The 25,635-nt window shown below is 38.5% G+C and overlaps 1 protein-coding gene across 4 annotated transcripts in view; it reads right to left on the bottom strand.

Moving 5' to 3' along the window:
• The window catches only part of dscaml1 (Down syndrome cell adhesion molecule like 1), a 151,171-nt gene that overhangs the window by 28,334 nt on the left and 97,202 nt on the right, over positions 1-25,635 (bottom strand). For 3 of the 4 annotated variants that reach the window (XM_065281565.2, XM_065281566.2, XM_065281567.2), the window contains exons 8-17: positions 17,658-17,930; positions 12,384-12,665; positions 10,876-10,995; positions 10,565-10,741; positions 6,226-6,431; positions 6,019-6,115; positions 5,725-5,853; positions 5,250-5,417; positions 3,074-3,144; positions 2,744-2,984 (exon numbers count right to left, since the gene is read on the bottom strand). In XM_065281565.2, coding sequence (XP_065137637.1) covers positions 2,744-2,984; positions 3,074-3,144; positions 5,250-5,417; positions 5,725-5,853; positions 6,019-6,115; positions 6,226-6,431; positions 10,565-10,741; positions 10,876-10,995; positions 12,384-12,665; positions 17,658-17,930 — 1,764 coding nt within the window. Of the gene's footprint in view, positions 1-2,743; positions 2,985-3,073; positions 3,145-5,249; positions 5,418-5,724; positions 5,854-6,018; positions 6,116-6,225; positions 6,432-10,564; positions 10,742-10,875; positions 10,996-12,383; positions 12,666-17,657; positions 17,931-25,635 lie in introns of those variants that run through there. The other variant, XM_065281568.2, reaches the window with a different exon arrangement.

Here is a 25,635-nt window from a genome sequence, read left to right as displayed (position 1 = left end):
AATACGTTTACATGGAAAGATATACTTATAGACATTTGAATGTCTGTTGAGATATCATCACAATAAAGTGTTAGATATTAAGCAGACAGTCTACTAATTCTTTAAAGATTGGTAGCTGATAAGTAGTTGCAAAGTTACTTATAATTAGTAAAATATCTAAAGTGGACTATTGAAATAAAGTGTTACCGGCGATCACATGACACTCCCTAGCAGCGCAATGGAACAGTGATGCTGATGTTTCATGTCTTGCATATTGCAAGTTTTTATTAACCTCTGTGGTTTAAGCTGTTCTGGGTCAGTATGTCTGCCTTAAATTGTTTTGTGTAAATGCTGATATCAGATATGAGTCGCATTTAAACGATAATGTAAGTCGATCGTCAAAAAAATAAAATTAAATCTGTAGTGTAAATTCGGCTTTTGTCAACAGTTTGTGCCTATTTTTATATCTCCAGAGAAACATAAAGACGACTCTGGAATAAACAGTCCCTCCAAAAAAACGCGATTATGCGATCGCATGATTCAATTTATAATCAGCCAAACTCCGCATATTTATGCGGGGGCTGCATTTTTTCAAATACGCCGCATAAATTGCAGATTTCTGTGCACAAAATATAGCAAAAGTCACATATATCTTAAAGGTGACATAGAATGATTGAATGGAGTATTTATCCTTGTTCTGTGATGTGACATGTAGACAAAATAATTTTTGTCTGGGTTTGTAATGCCTTAGAAGCTTCCTAAAAACCTCTCTCAGATAGCTCTATTAGGGTGGGGGATTTTAAACAAGTGGTTTTGCACCTATTTGGCTCCCCCTACTGGCTCAACTTGCAATCTCATTACTGATTGGCTGACTTTGCTGCCACTCAAAAAATGTAGCCAATTATTTTAAAGTGGAGGGGCAGTGAGATGCCTGTGATGTCATAAGCATCAGTTTTTCAGATTGGGCCGTTTTCAGGCTGACATTTCTAAAAGAGGAATTTCTATGAGACTAAGATGTTTAGCATGTCTAGAACTTTTTGTATGTTCGTAAATGCGGGTAGACTACCATTATTCCACAAAGACAAGGTAAAAATGGTTTTTCATTCACTGTCCCCTTTCAGTTAAAAAAAGGTTGCATTTACTTGACACATGCGCAGCCATGACCCCTGTTGCCATGGGAACGTAATGAAAAGACGTAATTATGTGACGTTCACATCATTGAAAACCTGCATGTTTCCACAGTTTTTGCAAGTCTTCGCAATTTAAAAAAAAAGTTCCCAAAAATTCCATCGCATTTTTTAAGAAAACATGCCACAAGATCCAGGATTTTTGACCGCTACAATAATAAAAAAAAAACGTAATTTTCTGGAAGGACTTAATAAAGCAATCACAAACTTTCCTAAGCTATTTGGCGAAGACTGTTCCAGGCTCAACAAGACTGTTGAGTCAAAAACACTGTAACCATGGGTGGGTGCTGCTAGGTAAATGCTAAGTTAATTTTTTAATATGATTTCCAGCTGGTCGAGACTTGCCATTTTGGGTCATTAGCTGGTCAATTCTAATTTAGTTAGCTGGACTACAGTCTGTAGGACCTGGTAACAACATAAACCATCTTGACCAAGCTAAAAAAAAATCCAGTATTGACCAGAAAATGTACAATTGTACAAAGTTGACTTGCCTGATATCACAAGAATTCATAACTGTATAATCTATTTATAAACAACATTTCAGCATCTATGGTTATATTTTTGGTGGAAACCTGTTAATCTAAGAAGCACAAATCCAACTGACCTAACCTGAATGCTTTTGGACTGTGGGGACCGGAGTACCCGAAGTAACCCCAGACTGACACAGGGAGAATATGCAAACTCCACTACTTTACAAAGTGGCTTATTTGTATGAATTTGTATAAAGTAACAAAACATTTATCATTACTAGAAAAAACAATAATAAATCCCCAACTTCACTGGGGCAAAAGCAGATCTTACTAAAACATACAAAGAATTAATACGAGTAAGCCACCTTGTAAATTAGTTTAGACTTAACCTGAGATTGTGTAAGGTTGGCACATTTAAAATAGCAACCACGAGAGAACCACAATAGAGGTATAAACAACTTCACTGGGAAAACAATCCACAGTGTCAGAAGAACAAAAATGAGCTTTCCAAAAATATGGATGGAGAAGAAAGACAGTGGGACAAAGGTGGGTGGAGAAGTGGAAGTTGGAAGATGGAGGGAGGGATAAATGAAAGAAAGGTGCTCTGAGAACGGATTGGGAGCGGATAGGAGGGGAGTTGAAAGCCGGAGAGAGGGATCTGGAGGAAAGATGAAAAGAGAGAGACAATGCGCTCAGCTGCAGATAATTAGACTGGGAGGAAAAGCAGCGGATCAGGGAGAGGGGTCTCGGCAGACAGGCTAATTATAATTATTTTTCCTATGCTTGTTGTTATTACTATTATCCTTAACAGCATCAATATCACTGTCGCCGCAGTGACAGTGACACGCACGTGGATGAGGACCACAAGCCAGATACACTGAAGTGTTTGGCTTTGTGTTATGATTGGCCGCGTAAAACCGTATATAACCATGTTTATAAGATAGAGAGAACTTTCTGGATTGCGGCATAATAAGATCATGTGACAATGTAGCATGGGAATGTTTACAAAAGCGCTGAATACATCCTGGTTCACAAACTACTGGTGGACTATAGTAGGTAATACACACCCACATACAATTTACATACGAGTGCAAACACATTTCGTACCATCTTCAAGTGTAGTGGCATTGATCTCAGAACTAGAAGGCCCAGTTCCGGCCCGGTTGAATGCCTGGACGACCACACCATATTGAGCAAACTTTTTTAAGTTATCCAGGGTGTAAACTTCACTGTCTCCTGTGGCTTTCATCTCTACTATGCTGTACTGTCCATTGCTGCCCGGCCCGTTCTCTCTATAACCGATCTGATAGCCACGGATCACTCCGTTCTGAAGCTCTTTCTTAGGTGCCTGAATGAAATAAAAAGAAAGAAATTAAAGTGTTAAGTGTTCTTTTTTTTAATAAGGGACCTTTGGTAACATGAGAACATCAGCTCTACCTTCCATGTGACGCGGATGCTCTGAGATGTCATTGGCTGTAGAATCACTTCCATGGGTGGTCCATCAGGAGCTGTGAGAAGATGACAATGGAGATCACAACAGAAGAATAGAAAACAAACTGCTTGATGTATTTCAGATACGATCTGATTTATTAGCATATTTATACATGAAACTTGTGGATGTTTAAAGGTGCACTATGTTACTTTAAGCAGAATATCTTGACAGAAATGCAATATAATATACATATATTTTTTTATTATTACCTTAGAATGATTTATTTTTATAATAATAATAATAATAATATTTTTTTATTTGTAAAACACATTTTTGATAGTTAAAAACAATCCCAAAGTGCTGCAACAAATGAAAAAACTACAGAGTGCGTTTTTGTCTCTACACTGTCTCAGACGATGACATGTTTGTCCTGTGGCGGCTACCGTAGTTTATGTGTTTCGAAAAGGAGGGGTAATTTACAATCTTACCACTAGATGCCGCTAAAATCTACACACTTCATCTTTAAATGTAGAAAATGTAAATGTGTAATGCGGGCTTTTATTGGCATCCATACCTGTCAACCCTCCGGGATTCTCCTGTATTTTACCATTCTTTCCCGCCATCATCCCGTTTAAACATTTCCACGTATTTCTCCTGTATTTTTAGTCTTTCTATAAAAAAATCCCACTGGTCGTATTTAATGTTTGCTACAATCACCTCCGGTAAAGCAGGCGGCAGTATATCTGTAACATATCGCTCAAACAACACCCGCAATGAATAAAGGATGACAAGCCGTGCGCAAAGCTACAACCGCCACAAGCATTAGCACGCATGTTTACCCACCAGCACACACAAACTCGCACATTTGGATGTGCGTGTGGCAGGGTGTGCATTTTTATTTTTACTTTTCGTGTAGGGAAACACTGCTGTTTTTGCTTTATTGCTTAATGCGGCTTTCACATATGACGCTGTGTCCGCTGCGCTCGCCGAGCGATTTGTGCTCTGATGGCCAGATCAGTAGGTGGGGTTTTCAACAAATAACTACAGGGTTTATATTTGCGTTAAAAAGCGGATGAGGAATACAGACTGGTGTTGCCCGTCTACATTTCACGTAACTTTTAGCTGCCTACCTACAACAAGTTACCTGACTTAAAACACACCTGACATTCCAACTTGAATTGCTACGTGTTTCCATGACACGGCTTTCCTTCCGATGTCTCTGTAGGATCGTAAACTTTTATTATAAAGCTTCGTAGATTCCGAAACACGCAGTATAAGCTTTTCGTCCATTTTGATTTCGATTTTTGCTTGTTTGGATGCCCCGTTTCTATTGGCCGTGTGGGTAATTGTCACAAAGCGAAGCGCAAAGGTTAAACTATTTTGAACTTTGACCGCGGCGTGAGCTGCGCTTGCACTTTGCTCGACACAACAACAAACCACCCTCGCGCGGCACAAGCCATTGAAATGAATGGGTTTTATAGTGCAGCGCACACCGCATCCTATGTGAAAGCCTGCACGAGAGCCATACAAACAATGATACAAGATTCAGTATACAGTACAGGTTTTTTGTCTTGTTTTCAGTACAGCGTTTCAAAATTAAGGTTGGTTGCAATTCGCAGTCTCACCACTAAATGCCACCATACCTGTCAACATTGGGATTTGAAAATAAGGGACTTTCCAGAACTCTAACACCACAACCCACAACCCCCCATTTTCATTATTACGCAAGGGAATGTATTGGTACACTGCAAAAAATGACAGAGAAACTACGATAGCTGCCACAAGACAAACATGTCGTCGTCTGAGACAACGTAGTGACTGAATGTTAGAACAGTTTGTCTGTTTAGTGCTACTTTTGAAACAAGATGGCGTTCTTTGTAAGGTACTAAACCAGGTTCAGAACCAGTTTAAACCAAACACACCAAAAAAACATATCTAAATACTCTAGATTGCCTTTTTGGTAATCATAATAATCAATAAAAATATCATAAAAATGAATATAATCCGATATATTGATATTGTAAATTGATTATTTGATACATTATCCTAATTGGGCATAATGTGTCACCCAATTAATAATAAAAAAAATCATTTACAAATCTTTAAACTCAAATATATGTTTTTAAACTTCTGTCACTAAATCGTAATACACACTTAGCGAACCAGATCCAAAATACGTACGGGCTTCTTCTGTACTGATGGTCAGCTCTTTGCTGGCTTGACTGCGACCGATTTTGTTGTAGGAGTACATGCGGATGCTGTACACAGACGCCGGGTGAAGCTCCACAATGTTGGCCTGGTTGTTGGTGGGCGAGATCTTACGAGTGGCGTGTTTCAGCTCCCACGGGTCTACAACAGGAATGAAAAAATACAGACACATTCTTACATCACACCTTAATTCAGGCCGTTCCAGAACATTACGTTTGTTAGCATGCAAAAAGGACTGTTTACACGTAAAATGATATACTGTACACAGACGTACTGTACAAACAGAATAGGGTAAAACACCCGACTCTCACTGATGCAGAAATCCCATTCACATCCCATTCATTTGAGGTTTTCGCTACATATTTCTCTTGACACGCAAATACATATTTAATGCACGCTCACAATGTAATTCAGCCAAGCTTGAAATGGAAACAAAGCAATGGTGTACCAGATTTGTTCTTGTACTCGATGTCGTAGCTGGTTATGATGCTGTTGCCGTCGAACCTCTGCGTCCACCTCAGGTTCATGCTGCGATCTTTAACCTCTCGGACCTCCAGCTCCGGGGGATCAGGGGGTTCTGTGAACAAAACACGTGGAAGACGACTTCAAACGGATGATGGAGATCAGACACGCGGAGGAAAAAGGAGAGAGCGATACTAAAGAGTAAATTATTGATTTTGTGTCTCTGGATAAAGAGTATCATGTAAGATGTGAACGTGTAGTTCATGGGCATTTGTCTTGCCTTGCACCGTCAACTGGATAAGCCCACGGCCCTCGCCGTATGAGTTGATGGCGTGGCAGGAGAAAAACACGGAGTCCCCACGCTCAGCCGGCTTCAGCTACGGGAGGAGAACAGGCATATCAACAGATATACAGACGTCAACATATGTCTACAATACTTCTTTACGGACCACATAAACATGTTTGTATGTATGGGCTTGTGTCTCACCTTCAGCGTGGAGATGACTTCATCGCTCTTCTCGTTGGGGCTGGTGGTGATGGAGTAGCGAGGGTTGCGGTCAGGGTCGATGACGGTGTCTCCCCGTTCCCAGCGGATGATGATGGGATACTCGCCCCGGGCGGTGCAATTTAACTCCTTGTTCTGACCCTTTATGGCCATGGTGGTGTTCGGGTGGGACGTGATCATGGCTGGAACTGCGGGAGAAGAAGATATAAGAGGACATGGAGTAAATAAATGAAAGGAAAGTGATTTTTTAAAGCAAGCAGCCAGAGGTCAGTGTGAATTTAACCCGACACCTGCCGTTCCAGAGAGCATTACAGTGTGTTTTTCTCTTCACCTCTTAAATCACTTTTCACACTCTCTCGCTCGCTCGCTCGTTCGCCCTCGAGTAACTCCTCTACAGTGCTTCCTCACACACTCACTCACACAATATCGATCTGAGGGGGGTTCCACTGTTTTGTTTTCATCACTTATTCATTCCCTCCTCTTCCAACGAGTGAAACGGATAGAATTGAGGGAGTCAGAACAGAGGAACGATTTAATCAATAACACAAACACTGAATCACTGAGAGAGAGAGAGAGAGAGAGAGAGAGAGAGAGAGAGAGAGAGAGAGAGAGAGAGAGAGAGAGAGAGAGAGAGAGAGAGAGAGAAAGAGAGACTGACTGTTGGGCAAGAAATAGTCAGAATGTATAAACAAAAAACAGCTGATACCCATAGGCACTGTATGAAAATGTAAGAATATCACATAACCAGCCAGTCAAATTTATCCACTGCTTCAACCTACTACTCCAAAGTTATCCATTATAAAACTTTTCAAGAATATGCCATAATTCTTCCAAAAATACTACAATGCATTTTTTTTTTATTAAATTTTTCATTAAAAATTATATTGGAAAGCACCTTTTAAAAGTACAAGTGTGTTTAAGCATGCATTATTATATTATTTGTGACCCTGGACCACAAACCAGTCATACGGTAAGTCGCATTATTGTAGAAAGTCAACAATACATTGAATGGGTCAAAATTATTCTTTTTATGGCAAAAAACATTAGGATATTAAAGGGGACAGAGAATGAAAAACCATTTTTACCTTGTCTTTATTGAATAATGGTAGTCTACCCACATTCACGAACACACAAAAAGTGCTAGACATGCTAAACAGCTCAGTCTCATAGAAATTCCTCTTTTAGAAATGTCAGCCAGAAAACGGCCCAATCTGAAAAACTGATGCTTATGACATCACAGGCCCCTCTACTTTAAAATAATTGGCTACAGAACAAGGATAAATACCCCGTTCAATCATTCTATGTCACCTTTAAGTAAAGATCATGATTCATGAAGATATTTTGGTAATACTTTACTTGAAGGGGTGTTCATAAGACTGATATGACACCTTTATAATCATAACATGACACGTGTCATGAACATGAAAGACATTTTATGCTTGTTTATGACAAATGCCATTAAAGGCTCTCTAAGCGAATCTGCGAGACGTTAGTTATTGTTGACGTTTGAAACTGTTTTCAAACAGACGGAGCGTAGCTAACTCCTCCCCTCCCCCTCCCTGCCGTGCTTTCATGAACGCGCCCAACCCCCACCCCCAAATCCTTTTTGTCGTTTATTGGCTGGAATACTTTGTTTTGTTTTGTGATGCTAGGTTTGGCCACTTGTTGATATTGCCGTTTGTGAAGCCTGGGCTGTCTACAGAGATCGCGTTTTTTTAAAATTTGATCAGCGGACAGGCAGAAAGCAGATAGGGAGGAGATGTTTCCGGTATGTAACAAAAAATGTTTTATGGTCTAAAACGCTTCAATTCGATTAGAGCGCCTTTAAGTGTCATTCATTCAATTCTGTCATTTTTATTGCAAAGATGACATTGTTTGAGATGTCTTTGTTATAACAACCTGACATAAACCAATACATCATAACATTTTACGACAACTTGACCCAAGACAACATAACTGACCACTTTTTACCAGTGATACAAATATAATTTGTCATTAAAATGTCATTAAGTGTTAATACTCTGTCAAATAGTTTTATACCAGCGTCATTAATATTTTTCTTGACCTCAACTACAGTGATACAAATTTAATTTGTCATTAAAATGTCATTAAGTGTTAATACTCTGTCAAATAATTTTTTAACAGCGTCATGAATATTTTTCAGTTCATAATGTTTTTTTAAGTTTCCTCCAGGTGTTACAGAAATAAAATCAATCATCCAATAATAATTAAAATTGATAAAATTATATTTTATTGCATTTGGAGACCAATTCACCAAAAATTAAATTAAGACATTACAATAATGGGTTAAGCCATGCAGTGTTGGGTCCATATCGCTGAAAAAAAAACTGTTATTTACATTAAATTCATTCTATGTTTTATTCGTTTTTTGTTATATGCCAAAAAAATGTCAGAAACCTTTGTGTGAGGAAGAACAAATTCTGTTAGTTGTCAATTTTTTATGTATTGTGCACATATACATAAAGTTAAGTATAATATTTTGATGTGTCTGTTGCATTTTGTTCATATTTAAAATAATTTGATATAGTATTAACACTTAATGACATTTTAATGACAGTTTAATGTAATGTTAACCAATAAAACCAAGTAGTTTCTTAAGTTAGATAATTATTCTGCTATGTTTATGACAAGCTATGATGTATTGGTTAAGGTCAAGCTGTCATAACAAAGACATTTCAAACAATGACATCTTTGCATTAAAAATATTTAATTGAACAAATTACACTTAATGACAGTTGTAATAAATGTGCATAAAATCTCCTTCATGTTTATGAAGGTGTCATGTCAGTCTTAAGAACATTCCTTCAAATAAAGTATTACTGATATTTTGTACATTTCCTACTGTAACTATATACAAAATTTATTCATTATTAGTGATATGTTTTGCTACGGACTTCATTTGGACAAATTTAAAGTCGATTTTCTTAACATTTTGATTTTTCCCACTCTCAGATTCTAGATTTTCAAACAGTTGTATCTCGACAAAATATTGTCCTATCCTAACAAACCATAGATCAATGAAAAGCTTATTTATTCAGCTCATAAATCTTATAAATCTTATAAATAAAAAATGACCCTTATGATTGGTTTTGTGGTCAAGGGTCACATTTAGTATCCTATTATGCTGTACTGAATAAAAGTATAAATGTGAAATCCAAGGTAAAGTCTCCTAATTTAATTATGATATTTGGAACATCAACGTTTGATTTCAGGCATTGATTATGTTTTAATTTCAATGTTAGACAAGATCTTGTTGGGTCAATATTAAAGATATCAAGGTTATATTTTCACAGAATGTTCTTGGATGATTTTATGTAGAATACAATAAATCACAAACAATGACATTAGCTGGGTTTTCACAATTTATATTACTACTCCATTAAATAATAATGCAAATTCATTTTTGGTTCATTACAATAATCGTAATGGAAAATGTGCACAATTGTTTGCGATTGTAACAGCACAATGCAAAATTCTTCTTAGTCTTAAAAACAGGCTCCATTTTCTGTTTGCATCTGATTATTTTGTGTTAAAATAAGCATTACTTGGAACATGCCGGCTGTGTGTTAATGATCAAACCCGCGCATGTTAGCTTCATTGCGTCCCGGACTGTAACTCAAGCCTGGGGCAGTGTTGTGTGGACGGCAGTTTTCTGCACTCTACATTAATGTGAGAAATCGATATTATGGATGTGTGCAGAACAGATCGTGTGTCTGATCTAACGATCAGTCATGAGATGGCCTTACAGATTCCCTTGTAATATACTATTAATCTAAATCAGCTTGCTTGGACTCGAATCTGTTGTTTTGATCCCATTATTGAGAGCTCTTCACTTACAGACACACACAGATACGCCTGGGTCCTACAGTATATATCTTGTATTTCTTGCTTCACTATAAGTGATATATCATAACCTGGGTCGTTAGTTTGAGTGACGAACTGTGACAGGTGCAAGTGTATGTGTGCTTTGTGTGTGCGCGCAGGGGTTCTGTGTCCACCCAAGCATCTCAAAACCTTCCCGCAGGCATCGGTCTGAGACGTAAAAGCCCATCTGAGGGCCTTTCTTAAACAAAGACCTCAAGCACACACCATTACAAACCATCCCAGCCCGTGGAGGTCAAATCGTATTCAAGTCTATTGCATCTAAAAGTACTAATCTCGTCAAAATGGATGCGATGGCAGCAATACACTCTAATGATTTTTAGTTCTGGTCACAAATGATGTATCATATAAAGCACAGGTACAGTACAATTTGGTGGATTTACACAAACAGAGTTGATATGAGAAAGGTCAGACCCACTTTTTACGGTAAGCATCATGCTTTTGCTGATGTCAGAGCCCACTCCATTGCTGGCCTGGCACAGGTAATACCCTCGATCCTCTTCCAGTACGTGACGGATCAGCAGAGAACCGTTGGACAAGATCTGAATGCGACCCGTAAGTGGAACCGGGTGGTACTGCTGAGGGTTTCCGATACCTGAAGAACCATGAGAAGAATTTGGTGGTGTTAGATTTAGAGCACTTGAGATTAAACAACCATGTTAATGGTGCATCGAATCATGATACACAAATAAAATTATTTAATATGGAAAAAGTGACTTAAAATAGTACCTTTGGCATGTTTCCAAACAACTTTGGGTGGAGGGTATCCTTCCACAGAGCAGTTCAAGACCTCCGATTTGCCATAGATCCCATCCTGGTTGTTGGGTTGAACCCGGAAACGGGGAGGAACTAGGACAAAAAGGAGTCAAGAATGCTGTTTTATGAGGACATGCAGATAAATGGAAGATTTTGACATCAACTGACAACTAGTGATAAACGTTTAACATTACAAGTTGGTAAATTCAATGTAAAGTGGTTTTCACAAGTCACCTACAAATAATTCCAGTCAAACAAACAAAGCCTTAAAGGGACACTCCACTTTTTTTGAAAATAGGCTCATTTTCCAGTTCCCTAGAGTTAAACATTTGATTTTTTTCTCATTTTTGGAATCCATTCAGCCGATCTCTGGGTTTGGCGGTACCACTTTTAGCATAGCTTACACAATCCATAGAATCTGATTAGACCATAAGCATTGCATTAGCAGTACCAGAAAATAGTCCCCTGTTATTAAAAGTTACTAAGGGGACTATTTTCGGGCACTGTGTAATATCATTGTGACTTCTGCAGCCATGTTACGGCAGCAAATTCTTTGATAATTATGCCAAAATGAGAGTATAGTTCCTAGCCATATCTGCCTAGAAAATCACAACTTTTAATTTTCCGTCGGTCTTAGCACACAATGTAACTACAGAAGAGTCAAGTTTTAAATAAATAGGAAAAATATTGACACTCTTTGGGGTTTTTTAGTGCAATTATAATGGTCTAATCAGATTCAAAGGATTATGCTAAGCTATGCTAAAAGTGGTACCGCAAGACCCGAAGATCAGCTAAATGGACTCCAAAATGGTAAAAAATCTAGTGTTTAACTCTAGGGGAGCTGGAAAATGAGCATATATATATTTTTTAAAGTGAAGGGTGCCGTCAAAGCAATAGTTCGCCCAAAAATTAAAATTACCCAAAACTTTACAAATGAAAATAACTAGCATCAGGAGAGAGAATCAACATTAGCTAGTTATTTTCATTTGTAAAGTTTTAAATGTTAATATTTTTTGAGGGTGGTTGCACATTCTTTTGGCTTCAAGGTTGTTGACCCCATAATAAACCGGAATATTAAAGCTTGTAAGAGCTAGGACGTTTTCAAAAATAACTGATAACGGTTCTTCTAAAAGATGATGGACATATATCTCGAAAGGCTTGAGGGTGAGTAAATAAAGGGGAAACTAAAATTTGTGAAAATTATACATTAATAGGAACCATGTACCTTATCCCTACCCATTTTCTTCTCCATCTAAAATCTTAATCCACGATACATGATGATAAACCAGAAATTTGGGCTATTGTACTTGATAAAGTAACTCTGACCCAAGTAGGACTTGTTCCTGGATTACATCTTTTAGTTCTTGGATCAAAAATGTAATTGAAGGATTGTAATATCATTTCAGGACCAGCAAGGATGTTGATCAAGAACATATCCTACATGGCGAAATCTTTCTATATGCTCACTCTCTAGTGCTCACCTGTTACTATAAGCTGTCTTTCTGAACTGACAGTGGCCGCGTCATTGCTGGCAATGCAGGTGTAGTTTCCATTGTGCTTCAGTGAGACTTTGGAGATCTGGAGGGAGCTCATAAATTCCTTGGTCTCGATGGTGACCCCGGACGTTCCTGACACAATCTCCTGCCCGTCCTTTCTCCAGGTGATCCGGATCGGCATGTCTCCGGACGACACCACACACGCTATATACATCAGCTTGCCGATGGAGGTGGGAGGGAAGTCGAAGGGTTGGATGAGCGGTGGAACTGAGGGAGACAGAGGGTTCAATATTTAAATTCGAACGCTTCCATGATCTGCAATGTTATCCTGACCCTCATCACCCTTCAAAACTACACGCACATACACTCGCATCCCACCCTTCCAGCCCATAATAGCTGCTCTAATTAGAGCCCGATTGGCATGGGGAATAATGGCATTGCCATGGAAACAGAGGTGGGGGGCTCCATTGGAGACATCTGGGGGATTTAATCTGGGGCTTGTTAAAATTCAGCTAATTAAATCAGAGACATGACAAGACAGGCAGCGCACTATAGCGACTTCACACTGAAGTCAGTGTTCTGTTGTACCGGTACACACATACGCACGCACAAACACACACTGGACCTCGCTGTCTTAGCGGTTTCGTCCCGTTGTATAGACACACATGGACAAGATTCAAAACCTAACATCAGTGTGGCTTCCCTTTCATTTACATTTAACATACTGCAAATTACAGCCCCCCCAGCACACAAACACATGCTAAGTATGCTGTGTAATTGAGGAGTGGTTGTAATGCTGCAGAAGGTCTGTAATCCTGTTAATCAGAGGTTATTAGCATTGTGCTTTCTCTTGTGATCTTTGTGCCAGTGGAGGGGAAACCTAAGCACACACTCACTCCACCACAACACGCCAATACACATCCAAGTTAACACCACTTGATAAACTTTAGTAAAGGTGACATTTGAAAGATGAACTATACTACGATGGGTGGTTTTGCATTTGAGGCAGCGTTTTGTATTTTATTAACCCAGGAGAACCCAGGAAAATCCAAAAACCCATTTATTCTATTGAACAAATTTGACCCTGTGGTTTCTCCAGGGTTAAACTATAAACCTTTAATGGTGGACTTGTTTCTAAAATCATATACAGTACACACAATAAAGGTGCTTGAAAGGTTCTTCACAGGGATGCTATAGAACAGTAGTTCTTAAACTGGGGGGTTCCAGTTTTATACAATTTTATTATTAAATAATGTGTCTGTAAAGTTTTAGCTCAAAATACACCAGAGATCTTTCTTTATACGATGTTGAACATGACCATTTGTGACTGCAATGAAAAACGTGCTGTGTCTCTTTACATGCAAAGAAAGCTTTTTCTGTATGCAAAATAGGGGGTAGAGCGCTTACACATGTGCTTTGGACTACATCAAAACATGTCTCTGGCATTAGGTTAAACTAATAGCTCATAAGGCGGAGTCTGTGAGCGGTCATGGGTGGGGTGTAATCAATGTGACATCACATTCGCAATGCGACTTTCAAATCCTGTGCCACGTTATTAAACAGCAAATGCATTTGCAGCTATTTTTGCACCCATGGTCTTGCTGGTCTGAAAATAAGGTGTTTTCAGGCGCATTGTTGGCGCCTTGCTACTTTGATGCAAATAAAATAGCCTATGCCATTGACCAACTAAAACCTAGTCTAAAGTCAATGGCACAATTTTTTTATTATTTATAGAGCACATCAGTAATATGTGGCTATAAACGGGAAGACAACACGTGCTTGCTTATTGCACATATGGATGTGCAGCAGCATTTTTTTAGGGCCCGAGCACACCGGGGTGTGAGGACCCTATTGTTCTTCAAGGAGTTATTATTATTATTTTTTTTCTCCGACTTCAGCGGGACTTTAGAGGGCCTAAACATACTCAAAAACTCATGAAATTTTGCACGGATGTCAAGAGTGATGAAAATTTACATGTGGTGTAGGCTTTGGAATTAGGCGTGGGAAAACGGCTCTATAGCGCCACCTACAAATTTTCAACGAAGCAGCCCTCGGACTGTGTTTAACGTACAATTACGAAATTCGGTACGCTTCTGTAGCATGACAAGACCTACAAAAAAGTCTCTTGGGGCGAAGCCATAAACCAAACAGGAAGTCAGCTATTCTGAGTTATTTTTGTGATTTGGGCGCAGTTTTTGTCATTTCCAGGCGTCATACTTTAACTAACTCCTCCTACAGTTTTCGTCGGATCATCTTCATACTTGGCGAGTGTCATCTTAAGGCCTTTGTGATGCTAAATTGCGAAGGATTTGACTCTACGTAAAAATTTGTGTCGGTTCTGGCCCGACAAAGTTTGATGTTTTCCGATGAAACAGGAAGTTGCTGGAACTCATGCATACAATGTCTGATCAGTCCCAAATTTCACATGATTGCTAAGAGTCCTGACCTGAACACATCTACATAACAATTTTCATTTATAGCCATAGCGCCACCAGCTGGCAACCTGAAGGAACATGTTTTAGCGCCACTTTCAAATATTGAATGAAGCAGCCCTTGGACTGTGTTTAACTTACATGTACGAATTTCGGTATGCTCATGTATTATTACAAGCCCTACAAAAAAGTCTCTTGGAGCAACGCCCTACACCAAACAGGAAGTCAGCTATTTTGAATTATTTCTCAGATTTTGGCTCAGTTTTTCTCATTTTCAGCAGTCATACTTTAACTAACTCCTCCTACAGTTTTCGTCGGATCATCATCATATTTGGCGAGTCTCATCTTAAGGCCTTTGTGATGCTAAATTGCGAAGGATTTGATTCTATATTAAAATTTGTGTCGGTTCTGGCCCGACAAATTGGATGTTTCGCTATGAAACAGGTTGCTGGAACTCAGGCATACAGTGTCCGATCTGTCCCAAACTTCACATGATTGCTAAGAGTCCTGACCTGAACACATCTACATGTCAATAGTCACTTATGGATATAGCGCCACCAGCTGGCAACAGGAAGTGACATGTTTACACTGATTATGCAATGTCCGATCTGTCCCAAACTTCACATGATTAATAAGAGTCCTGGACTTGAACACATCTACATGTCAATAGTCACTTATGGTTATAGCGCCACCAGCTGGCAACAGGAAGTGACATGTTTACACTGATTATGCAATGTCCGATCTTTCCCTAACTTCACATGATTAATAAGAGTCCTGGACTGAACACATCTACATGTCAATAGTCACTTATGGTTATAGCGCCACCAGCTGGCAACAGGAAGTGACATGTTTACACTGATTATGCAATGTCCGATCTTTCCCTAACTTCATATGATTAATAAGAGTCCTGGACTTAACACATCTACATGTCAATAGTCACTTATGGTCATAGCGCCACCAGCTGGCAACAGGAAGTGACATGTTTACACTGATTATGCAATGTCCGATCTTTCCCTAACTTCATATGATTAATAAGAGTCCTGAACTGAACACATCTTCATGTCAATAGTCACTTATAGTTATAGCGCCACCAGCTGGCAACAGGAAGTGACATGTTTACAATGATTATGCAATGTCTGATCTGTCCCAAACTTTACATAATTGACAAGAGTCCTGGACTGAACACATCTACATGCCAAAAGTCACTTATGGCCATAGCGCCACCTGCTGGCAACAAGAAGTAACATGTTTTACACTGATTATTCAAAGTCAGATCTGCCCTACATTTTACATGATCAATAAGAGTCCTGGACTGAACACATCTACGTGCCAATATTTACATGTAGTCACTCATACTCTCATACACTTTTAAATGGTTCACCTATGTTTACATGCTTAAATGCCTATTTACTACTGTTCCCTTTAATTCTTATGCCACGGCGTGGCGGTGTCATGTGTGCGAGGGCCCTTCCATCACTGCTTGCAGTTTTAATTTTATTATTGAGTCTCTAGAAGGCGTGACGTTTTTAAAAAGTTTTAATATTGCATTTATTTCTTTTTTATACACCACAGATTTATTGCATATGATGACTTTGTACCTTTGGATATGGTTAGATGGTTACCCATTTTATACTTTTCAACAATTAAAACCATGCTGATTTGACTTATTACTCAATGCCTAAAAACACTTTTAAAAAGAACCAAAGCTTTTATTACAAAAAAATACCTTTTTCAATTTTATTTTTTTTTACATTAATCTTAAACTGGCGGTCTTCTTCCTCCGCTTACAGTTTCTCTGCTTACAAATTCTGCCATGTAAATAGGGAATCCGCCATGGCGCAAGTGCAACTGGCTTTAAATGGGAATGGGAAATGAGACTCTCATTGGTTTATTGCACGTTACGCCCAAAACACACCCATTATTTATTATGAGAATAGGAACAACCCTTTTAGACAGTGCACCAGGCACATAAACCATGTTCCTGCTATTAATCTAGCAAAGTGCGCTTCATACAATTTGTTTAGATCGTTAAAACAGAGCCCAAAATGTTGATCCAACTTTTACTTTCTACAGTGTAGTCAAACACTCTATTTTTGAAATTGAACCATGTCCAGCTGGTGCCAAGTGTGTATATTTGCGTATTTCTGCTGCATAGACTAATCTATGTCTATACGTAGATCTATGTGAAGTTCTGCAATATAGCGATTAGCAAGCACTAGACTCGAAACTCTTTCAAGTTCATTTGATGTCATAGGCTGATAAATCTGCCCAAAGCTGCTGAACTTTAACACCAATGTAATGAAAGAATGAAAGAATGTAAGTACAGTACATTGTCATAAAGAAAGTCATTTAATTTTAGTTTAGTTTTTGTAATCTGACACATGGTATCTGTTTATCTATTCTCTTCACAAATAAAAACAAATATTTTAACTTCCAGTATATGCTCGTAAATAAATATAAATGAAACGATAATGAACACAAACTAAAGCTATTAATTATTAAATGAAACGATAATGAACACAAACAAAAGCTATTAATTATTACTATTAAAATATTAAATGACGTATAATAATTGATTATGACCGAATTTTTACGACCCTGTCCTTCAGGGTCAGTAAAATATTCTGTATGATATTTCCGACCTGGTGTGAGGGAGTTTGAAAAGATGTGGTCCTTTATAATGAAGAAATGGTTTACATGCCAGAAATATGCAATTGGTGTATTATAGGACCTTATTAAAATGTAGACCACAACACAACACAAGGGAATCTGGAAAGCTTTTGACTTTTTGGGTGTTTCACTTCAATCATTAACAGCGGTTGCTTACCTTTCACAGTGACGTGGACGGTCTGGCTGATGGAGAGCTGGGGTTGGATGAGCACGCTGCACAGATACGCTCCTTCGTCCATGCCCTTCTGCACATCGCTCAGTTTTAGAGTGCCGTTTTCGTACACCACCTGACGATGGTTGTCTGGCAACAGCATACTGTCTTTATACCACTTGATAGAGTAATACGGGTAGCCGATCACACGGCAGTTTATGAAGGTGTTGCGACCGGCCACGGCTGTGATGTTCCGCATGGCACGGATACTGGGAGAACCTGCAGGACAGAGGATAAAGAGGGAGAAAGAGAGGAAGAGAAGAAAAAGTAAAGCGAAAGAGGGAGAAGATGCAGAAAGTGGTAAAAGTAGAGGATTCAAGAGAGTCATAGAGGAAAGTTTGGATGGATATTTGGGGTATAGGAAGGAGAAAAGTGGGCGGAAGAGAAAGGAAGAGCGAGTGATGAAGAAGGAGGGGGGTTAGAATGCCCTTGATGTTTACAGCAGAGATTGTGGTGTAGTTTGTCTATTATTTTGTGCATCTATACGTTCAATGTGTCTGGTCTCATATCATTATCTGTAGCTTAGCACAAAGTTTGCCATTGTATAAATCCAGCCTGTAAAAAAAGTGCATGTACTGTAAGTGTATGTGTACACTTAACTGTGTAGGACTACAGATGGAAAGTAGCTTTATGCTAAATCTGGTGCAGCCATCTTTTTAATGTAACTGCACATTGTCCTGAATAAACAAACTCAAACTCAAACATTATTACGCCAAGCCGAAACATTTATATAAAAAAAAGTTATGTGTGGTGTAATCTTAACAATAAAATAAAACCTAAGGTGTTTGTGTTGACACAGTAAAAAGAAATTCAACATCACATTTCATTGCAACATCCCAAAACACATACATAGGAGGATTGAGGACTGTGAGAGCAGAATCCATTGAAATGATTTAGCAATTATGCTAGTCTGCTCAAAATTTTCTAAATGTCTTAATAGCTTTTCAGTTGTAATGCTATAATTTTTATGTCTTAGTCAGCAGTAGTCTTAAGGGCACTAATGTATTTTGTATTCATTTGTTATCACCGCAAAGCATCACCAAACAGTTTTGTTACATCAGTAACAGCATGTAAACAATATAATATAGTGCCAAGTTAGCATTTTAGCACTTCCCGTTCCATTGTCCATGAAGTCATCGGGTTTTTTGAATGGGGGTTTGGTTAAACTAACTAAGATCTTAAAAACAAGCCCAAGATATTTTCACAATTTATTCTACGACATAAAACACACCAGTAATACCCCCATTCTGGACTTTTAAAAGCTTTTATGTGTCTATAAAGGGTGGTTGCTAACAAGTTGCTACATGGGATCTACGAGGTTGTCCTGAACTTTAAACATGGATCATGGGCACAACTACCAACAAAGATTCATCAACAGTGTATTTCTTTATCAGGGAAGTAGTTTTTAAATGTTTTTAATAAAGTTTGAGTTGTTGTCGAAAGAGTCGTGGCGATGATGATGAAGTCGAGCAAACGTTTTGTAGTTAGCTTGTAGCCTAATGCTGCGTTCATACCAGCCGCGGTAGAGGCGTCAAGCGTGAGTGATTTCAATATTATGTCCATGTGAAGACGCGTTGACGCGCGTGTGGAGGTCTCACGCGCAATGATGCGTTTAGCATGGTGCGGTAGACGCGATTCCGCCTCATTCGCACGTCTAGTTCGCGCGAATTGAGCATTGCCGCAGAAATGTGCAAGTTGAAAAATTGGAACTTTGGCAGAGAAAATGCACTGCGTTAACCAATCAGGAGCTTACTCTAGTAGTGACAGAGTCGCAGAAGCCCCTCCCATAATGCAAATTTCCACGTGAATGTCTCAATATCTAGAACTTCACGTGCTGAAAACTCAAAATGTTCAAGTAAACTCAAAATGTTTGAGCGGCAAACTAGACGCGGTACACACGAATCGGCTGGTGTGAACCCATGGTTAGGTTAGCTTTTTATTCAAAAATGTATAAAAGTTGTGGGGTCATCTGTAAAGATTATCTTGTTGGATAAAATGTGTAAAGCCCAATCCCATTTCTACCTAGATTTTCCCCCTAACCCTTCTGTGAGTGCATTCACGTAAAGGGCTAGGGATGTCTGAATTCTCTTTTAGAGGAAGGGGAAGGGCCAGATAGCCAGATTTTTCTGGACTTTACTTCAAACTAAGGGGTAGGACATTTTCCAACATGGCTGCTCATGTAAGTATAATTCAAGTCTTTTTTCATATGAAGAAAGTTTATAATAACAAATAATCATTTGTTATATGTTTCATCCAATCTTGTGGTCATATTTAGGGTCATGTGTAAAGAAATGTTTACAAAAAAAACTCCAGAATGTTGTTTTGACTGATCGCTCCCCATTGCTTTAGATTTCCAGTCCACTACAGCGATGGCTAATAGGCGGAGGGCGATCGCCAACAGAAGTGTGTGTTGTGTGCTGCTTTTGGCAAATAAAGTCCAGGGCCACTTTTTAGGCTGTAACCTAGTAAACTTATGTAACGGTGGCATCTTTAAAGTTTGTGATAAACATTTTATCTACTTTGACGTAGGACACATGATGACATCTGCCGCTGTTGTTTTGATGTCACATTGCTTAGGGGAATATTTTGAACCCTTTCCACTCCAATCCAAAAGTCTATGGAAAAATAAATGAGCTTTTTAGCGAAGAAACCAGTGTCCCGCTAACTTCCGGGTTGGCCTACAAAAATACGCCATCCTTGCTACACTTTATATGTAGTTTTATATGCTTTATTGATGTCGATTACTGTGAGTGTATAAAGCATTCTCTTAGCATCATCATGTCATATGCTGTTATTTTTTCCCTGGGAATAAAAGTAAATTTAAAGCTCCTCTTTTCTATTAACTCTTTCCCCGCCATTGACGAGATATCTCGTCAATCAAGAGAAAACGCTTCCCCGCCAATGACGAGTTTTTCCGTCTTTCTCTTTTTAAACCCGGAAGTATTGCCCTATGGCAAGCGGCTGCATGTCCGTGTCTGTTTTAAAGATCGCTCTGAATGGGATCTCTATGAAAAGTCCGTCACAAAAATGGAATTATCTCTGCTTTTTGCTCAAAATGTGGTGTTTCTGCAGAAACCTACCCATATTCAAAAGCTGATTACAAAAGAACTACTGAAGGTAGGATGAAACGTTTTTTTTTTTTTTTTTGAAAGCAGAGGGTCTGTTCTTTCATTTGGTATATTGTATGTTTATATATTTAAAGAAGAACATTTTCTGGAAGGCATTAAACTTTGGTGAAAATCATGAAAAACGCTGGCGCTGGCTGGCCACTTTTTTTAAAACGCTGGCGGTGAAAGAGTTAAGTGACATTAAATTTGACCAGTTCTGTTTGATCCATAAGGTATCATAAGAGCCGTCCGTACAACTTGCGCTTCATATTTAAGACTATTAGGCCAAACGTTTGTCTTTGTTTACACTGTTAAGTGTCACCATCCCGAATACAAGAAACCTATGTTTAATTCAATATTGTTGATGTAAATTTTAATCTATCACTGCAAACTATATATTGTTGGAAAGGTCATAGACTCTAGAATAGACATTTCAACAGTGTTTAATAAAATAAATTATGTAGGGAGACTTACTGATTCATTTATGAAGAGAGTGTGCCTCAAAAAAATGATATCCTGCTTAATGGCAGGACACCTACGTTTACTTCAGTGTTTTGCGCATAGACTGTAAAAAAAGATCGACGACACTTTTTCGCTCCCTTCCATTGGTGAAAAGTGATGCCGCCAGTGTCCTGATATGGCGCTGACATCTTGGGTCTTGAGTCTGCGCAGTAGCGATTTCGGGACCAGTCATGCGCAGTAGTGAGCAGGAAGTGAAGCCGCAAAGTCAAAACCCCGCCCTCGCTCTCTCAGAATGCGCATATCACACGATATCACAGCTGTCAATCATGACGTGACACCTCCGTTTTTATATCATTAAATAACTAACTAAACATAAACGTATTTTAAAAACAAACATTTGAATTTACATCAGTGTGATAAAAACTACAATAAATGACAGAAACCAGGTTCGGAAAAAATATAATTGAAGTGTAATTAATTTTTTTAGTTGGTCTCAAGTCCCATTGAATAAAATGGGGAGGCGGGGTTTATGACCTATACAGGGACCAGTCACTGGGGGGCGATCGAGACGTTTTGGCTTCACTTTTCAGGGCTTGTGCGGCACGCTTGGTTTTGCATGTCAATTCTTATTTAATCCTGACAAACTGTATATTGTTTAAATATTTAAGAGTGTAAATTTCACTCAATAGGGTGAGGTAACACCTAAGGGGTAAAGAAACAAATAAAGTCTTTATTCCCTGATAATATTTCCATTCGTGAATTACTTACTCAAAATTAGTGAGTTGAACTCAAGAATTGGAACTGAAAAAGAACAAATAGTTCATGAATTGTTCATTTACTGATTTGGTTAAATCATTTACTGATCTGTTTCTCTAGATGAACTCGCTGACTCAGATATATTGTTCTTGTGTCAAAAACTTACTGAACAGAAGTCAGTAAATAACGCAGTAATTTTATGGCCCATGAGAACTATGAATGTAGTACATATTGACTAGTTTATTGATGCTTTCGTCACTTGGGTTTGAACTTGTGGGTTTGAACTGCTGTTGTATGGAAAAAATAAATTAAATTTCATTCTGTTGTATTCCAAGACAGAAAAAACAACATAACACAGATTATACGAAACGAGGGTGAGTAAATAATGACAGCTAGTTTTAATTTTAGGTACATTATTACTTTCATGAAAAACTGCTTTGAAACAGTGTGATTGTGAAAAGTGCTACATAAATAATATAAACTTGAAAATTAAAACCTTAAGGAAATTTGACTTCACGAACACCTTCCAAATTTTGATAATAAGCCCAATCTTTTCAACAATTGAAAGGTTTACTAATTTGTGTTGTTTTAAGAAGAAGTAATTTTCTTTAGGATTCTGCTCTCAGCTCACACACAAGGATGGAGGGGTGTATGAAAAGATGGATGAATGGAGATGAATGGAGAAACACTGTGTAGATGTAAATGGCTGCAAATAGAGCAACCAAAGATTTCTATTAAGTGTATATTTAAAGTAAATTTAAGAAACTGTGACCTACAACACGCAGCTTCACTTGCTGAAAACATGCAAAATATAGGCTACATCGTAAACAAATGTGAATAAATCTAAAGGGTAATTGATCAAACAATTCAGGGTCACCATGAAATCCAAATTTTGGACTCTAAGAACTGGGATAAAGTAAGGAGACAGTTCTGAAGACTGATTTAAATGTATTTGGTCAATAACTGTTTTTTGTTTATTTTTAACCTAAAAGTACAGATTGTAGTATTTATAGTAGTCTTAAGATCGTTCAAAGAAGATCTTCGACCAAGAAAGGTTGAGAACCCCCGGAGTAGAGGAACCAAAGAATCAAGTGGAAAGAGGAACCAGAAGAACATAGAAAAGGACATTTTGTTTGGCTCAAAATGGAGGGCGGATCCGTTTATAAACGCAACAAGCGCGTCGACGGGGCATATGGAGATTTTATGCACACAGATATTCTCCTCTCTAACAACCCACTCCTCATCCCAACGTCTCTCTCTTCTTCTGTAGCTCAATCTCTCTTTTTCTCTCGGCTCAGCGTGCATTGTGCTTTGAAGTCACCGCTCTGACAAGTCAACCCTGATGTATTATTCAAGAAGACTGTCACACAGTATCCCCCCTTCTCTCTTCTTCACAGTTATTCACTCGCTCTCATTCTCCTTCTCACTATTTCTTTTGTTCTCAAACATAATATGTGAATGTATGAACTTAGATAAGGATCCAGGCAGGAAGTGAGCGCTACTATTGTGCTGTTCACAGGAAGAATGGGCCTGATTGCTCACGAGTGTCTGTTTTCGTTAAATATTGTGTTGTGAAACGATCGTCTCAAAAAGAAATGCTGTAACTGATAGGAGCACCGTTCCAAAATCGAACGAGATGCCTTACATGGGCAAATGACTTGTAGGCAATGTTCGAACTCTCATAAAATGACATAAGTGACCGGTTTGCAATGCTTTGTGTAACTTATATGCGCCACACAAATAGTGAAACCCAACTAAAAGTTCATTTCAATAGAGTTTGACATTAGCATGTTGCTAAGCTAACAGAACTACACTGTAATACGAACAATGCACACAAAAATATGAGGGAAAATTATACATTTTAATAAGACTGGACTATTTTGATCAATCCTAAGCTTATTATCAGCAACTTATTAATAAAAACACAATTCTGGGATTGGCTTTACAACAAAGCATACAGGCAATGCTAACCCCACAATTTTGCCTTATATTTTACGTTACATTTACATTTTTTATGTATTATAGCACTTTAATTTGAAGCAATCTACAAATAAGAGCGCATTTAAGTCAAGATTCCTATGAACACCTATAGGGGCAGTTTCCCAGACAGGGTTTATATTAATCCAGGACCAGGCCTTATTATATTAGGACATTTAAAGGTGCAGTGTGTATTTTTTTAAAGGATCTCTTGACAGAAATGCAAAATAATATACAAAACAATATTATCAGGGGTGTATAAAGACCTTTTTATAATGATCCATTATGGTTTTATTACTTTAGAATGAGATGTTTTTATCTACATACACTGAGGGTACCCTTACGTGGAAGTCGCCATTTTGGGCCGCCATGTTTCTACGCCCTTAACGAACAAACTATTTTTACTAAGTTGTTTCCGTTGATGACATGTTTTTCCCGTGGCGGCTACCATAGCTTCTCTATGCGTTTCAAAAGCGAGGGGTGAGCAGTGGACTGAGCCGTTGTTTGCAATTCGCAACCTCACCACTAGATGCTGCTAAAATGTATACACTGCACCTTTAAGTAGTTTTTACATACATACATACCTTACAAACACAATACTGCTGTGCATCTTGAAACAAAACAATAATAATAATGTATGTTAGTTAAGATATGTCAGTGCAAGATTCAGCTAGCTTAAACAAGCATTTTAGTCTGGGACTAGGATAAGCCCTGTCCGGGAGACCGTCCCTTTATGTCTTAAATGCTGCCTATGTAGATAGTTGACTAAGATTTGGAACAGACCATGGGTGTGTGTCAAAGTCATTGCTGTCAGTTTGCATGAGTATACTGTATTAGTCAGGGCGGTAGTGTTTGAAGACTATATGAGCGTGTTCATGAATGTTGGTGTATGTGTACGACTGTGGCTCATTCTCACACCAATGATTGTTCTGGCATGTCTACTTAAAGCAGACAGATATGTCATAACTGAACATTTCAGAGAGTGAGAGAGAAAAGAGATGAGATTGGAGAGGTTGAATTCAACAGGCCTGTCAACATGACTCAATTTCAGCCATAGACTGGTTTCAGACAGCACGCCCACAAACCGCCCACATTTCTTTTACTGACTGTCTAATGGATATTGCACACAGTACTTCTTGATCATTCAAGCTCTTGTGTGATTGGCTGACCATAACGCTTTGTTAACAAAGTAGTGGTTTGTACAATAAGCTCTTTCAAGAAAGAAAAATCCTGCCAAAGTTAGTGGACACTCAAAGTGAGGTAAAAAAATTAAGTAAACTTGACATCTCCAGTCATGCTCTCATCTGTTCTCCTCTCCCTAAGCGGTTTCAGCAGTATCACTTTTTGCACGACAACATTTTCAACCGTAGACACGCAAGTTTCGTGAGTATAACCAAAACAGCAATGGCGACCTACAGGACTGTGTTTGTGGTGCTCAAGACTTTATTAACGCTTCTCCAAAAAAGTTTACAAAACGTTGCCGCTTTATAGTCCAGAGTCACTTGTAGTAATAAACCTCATCGTCCATCTAAAAAAATGCTTGATGCTTTCACAGTCTTGATTGTTTGTATTCCTTGCTTTGTAGAAAAATGTGTATGTGCGTATGCATGTAGCGTTTCTTT

Source organism: Paramisgurnus dabryanus, chromosome 8 (assembly GCF_030506205.2).
Source record: "Paramisgurnus dabryanus chromosome 8, PD_genome_1.1, whole genome shotgun sequence".
NCBI lineage: Eukaryota > Metazoa > Chordata > Actinopteri > Cypriniformes > Cobitidae > Paramisgurnus > Paramisgurnus dabryanus.
The sequence above is the reverse complement of the archived record's forward strand: the minus strand, read 5'-3'. Positions and strand labels throughout refer to the sequence as shown.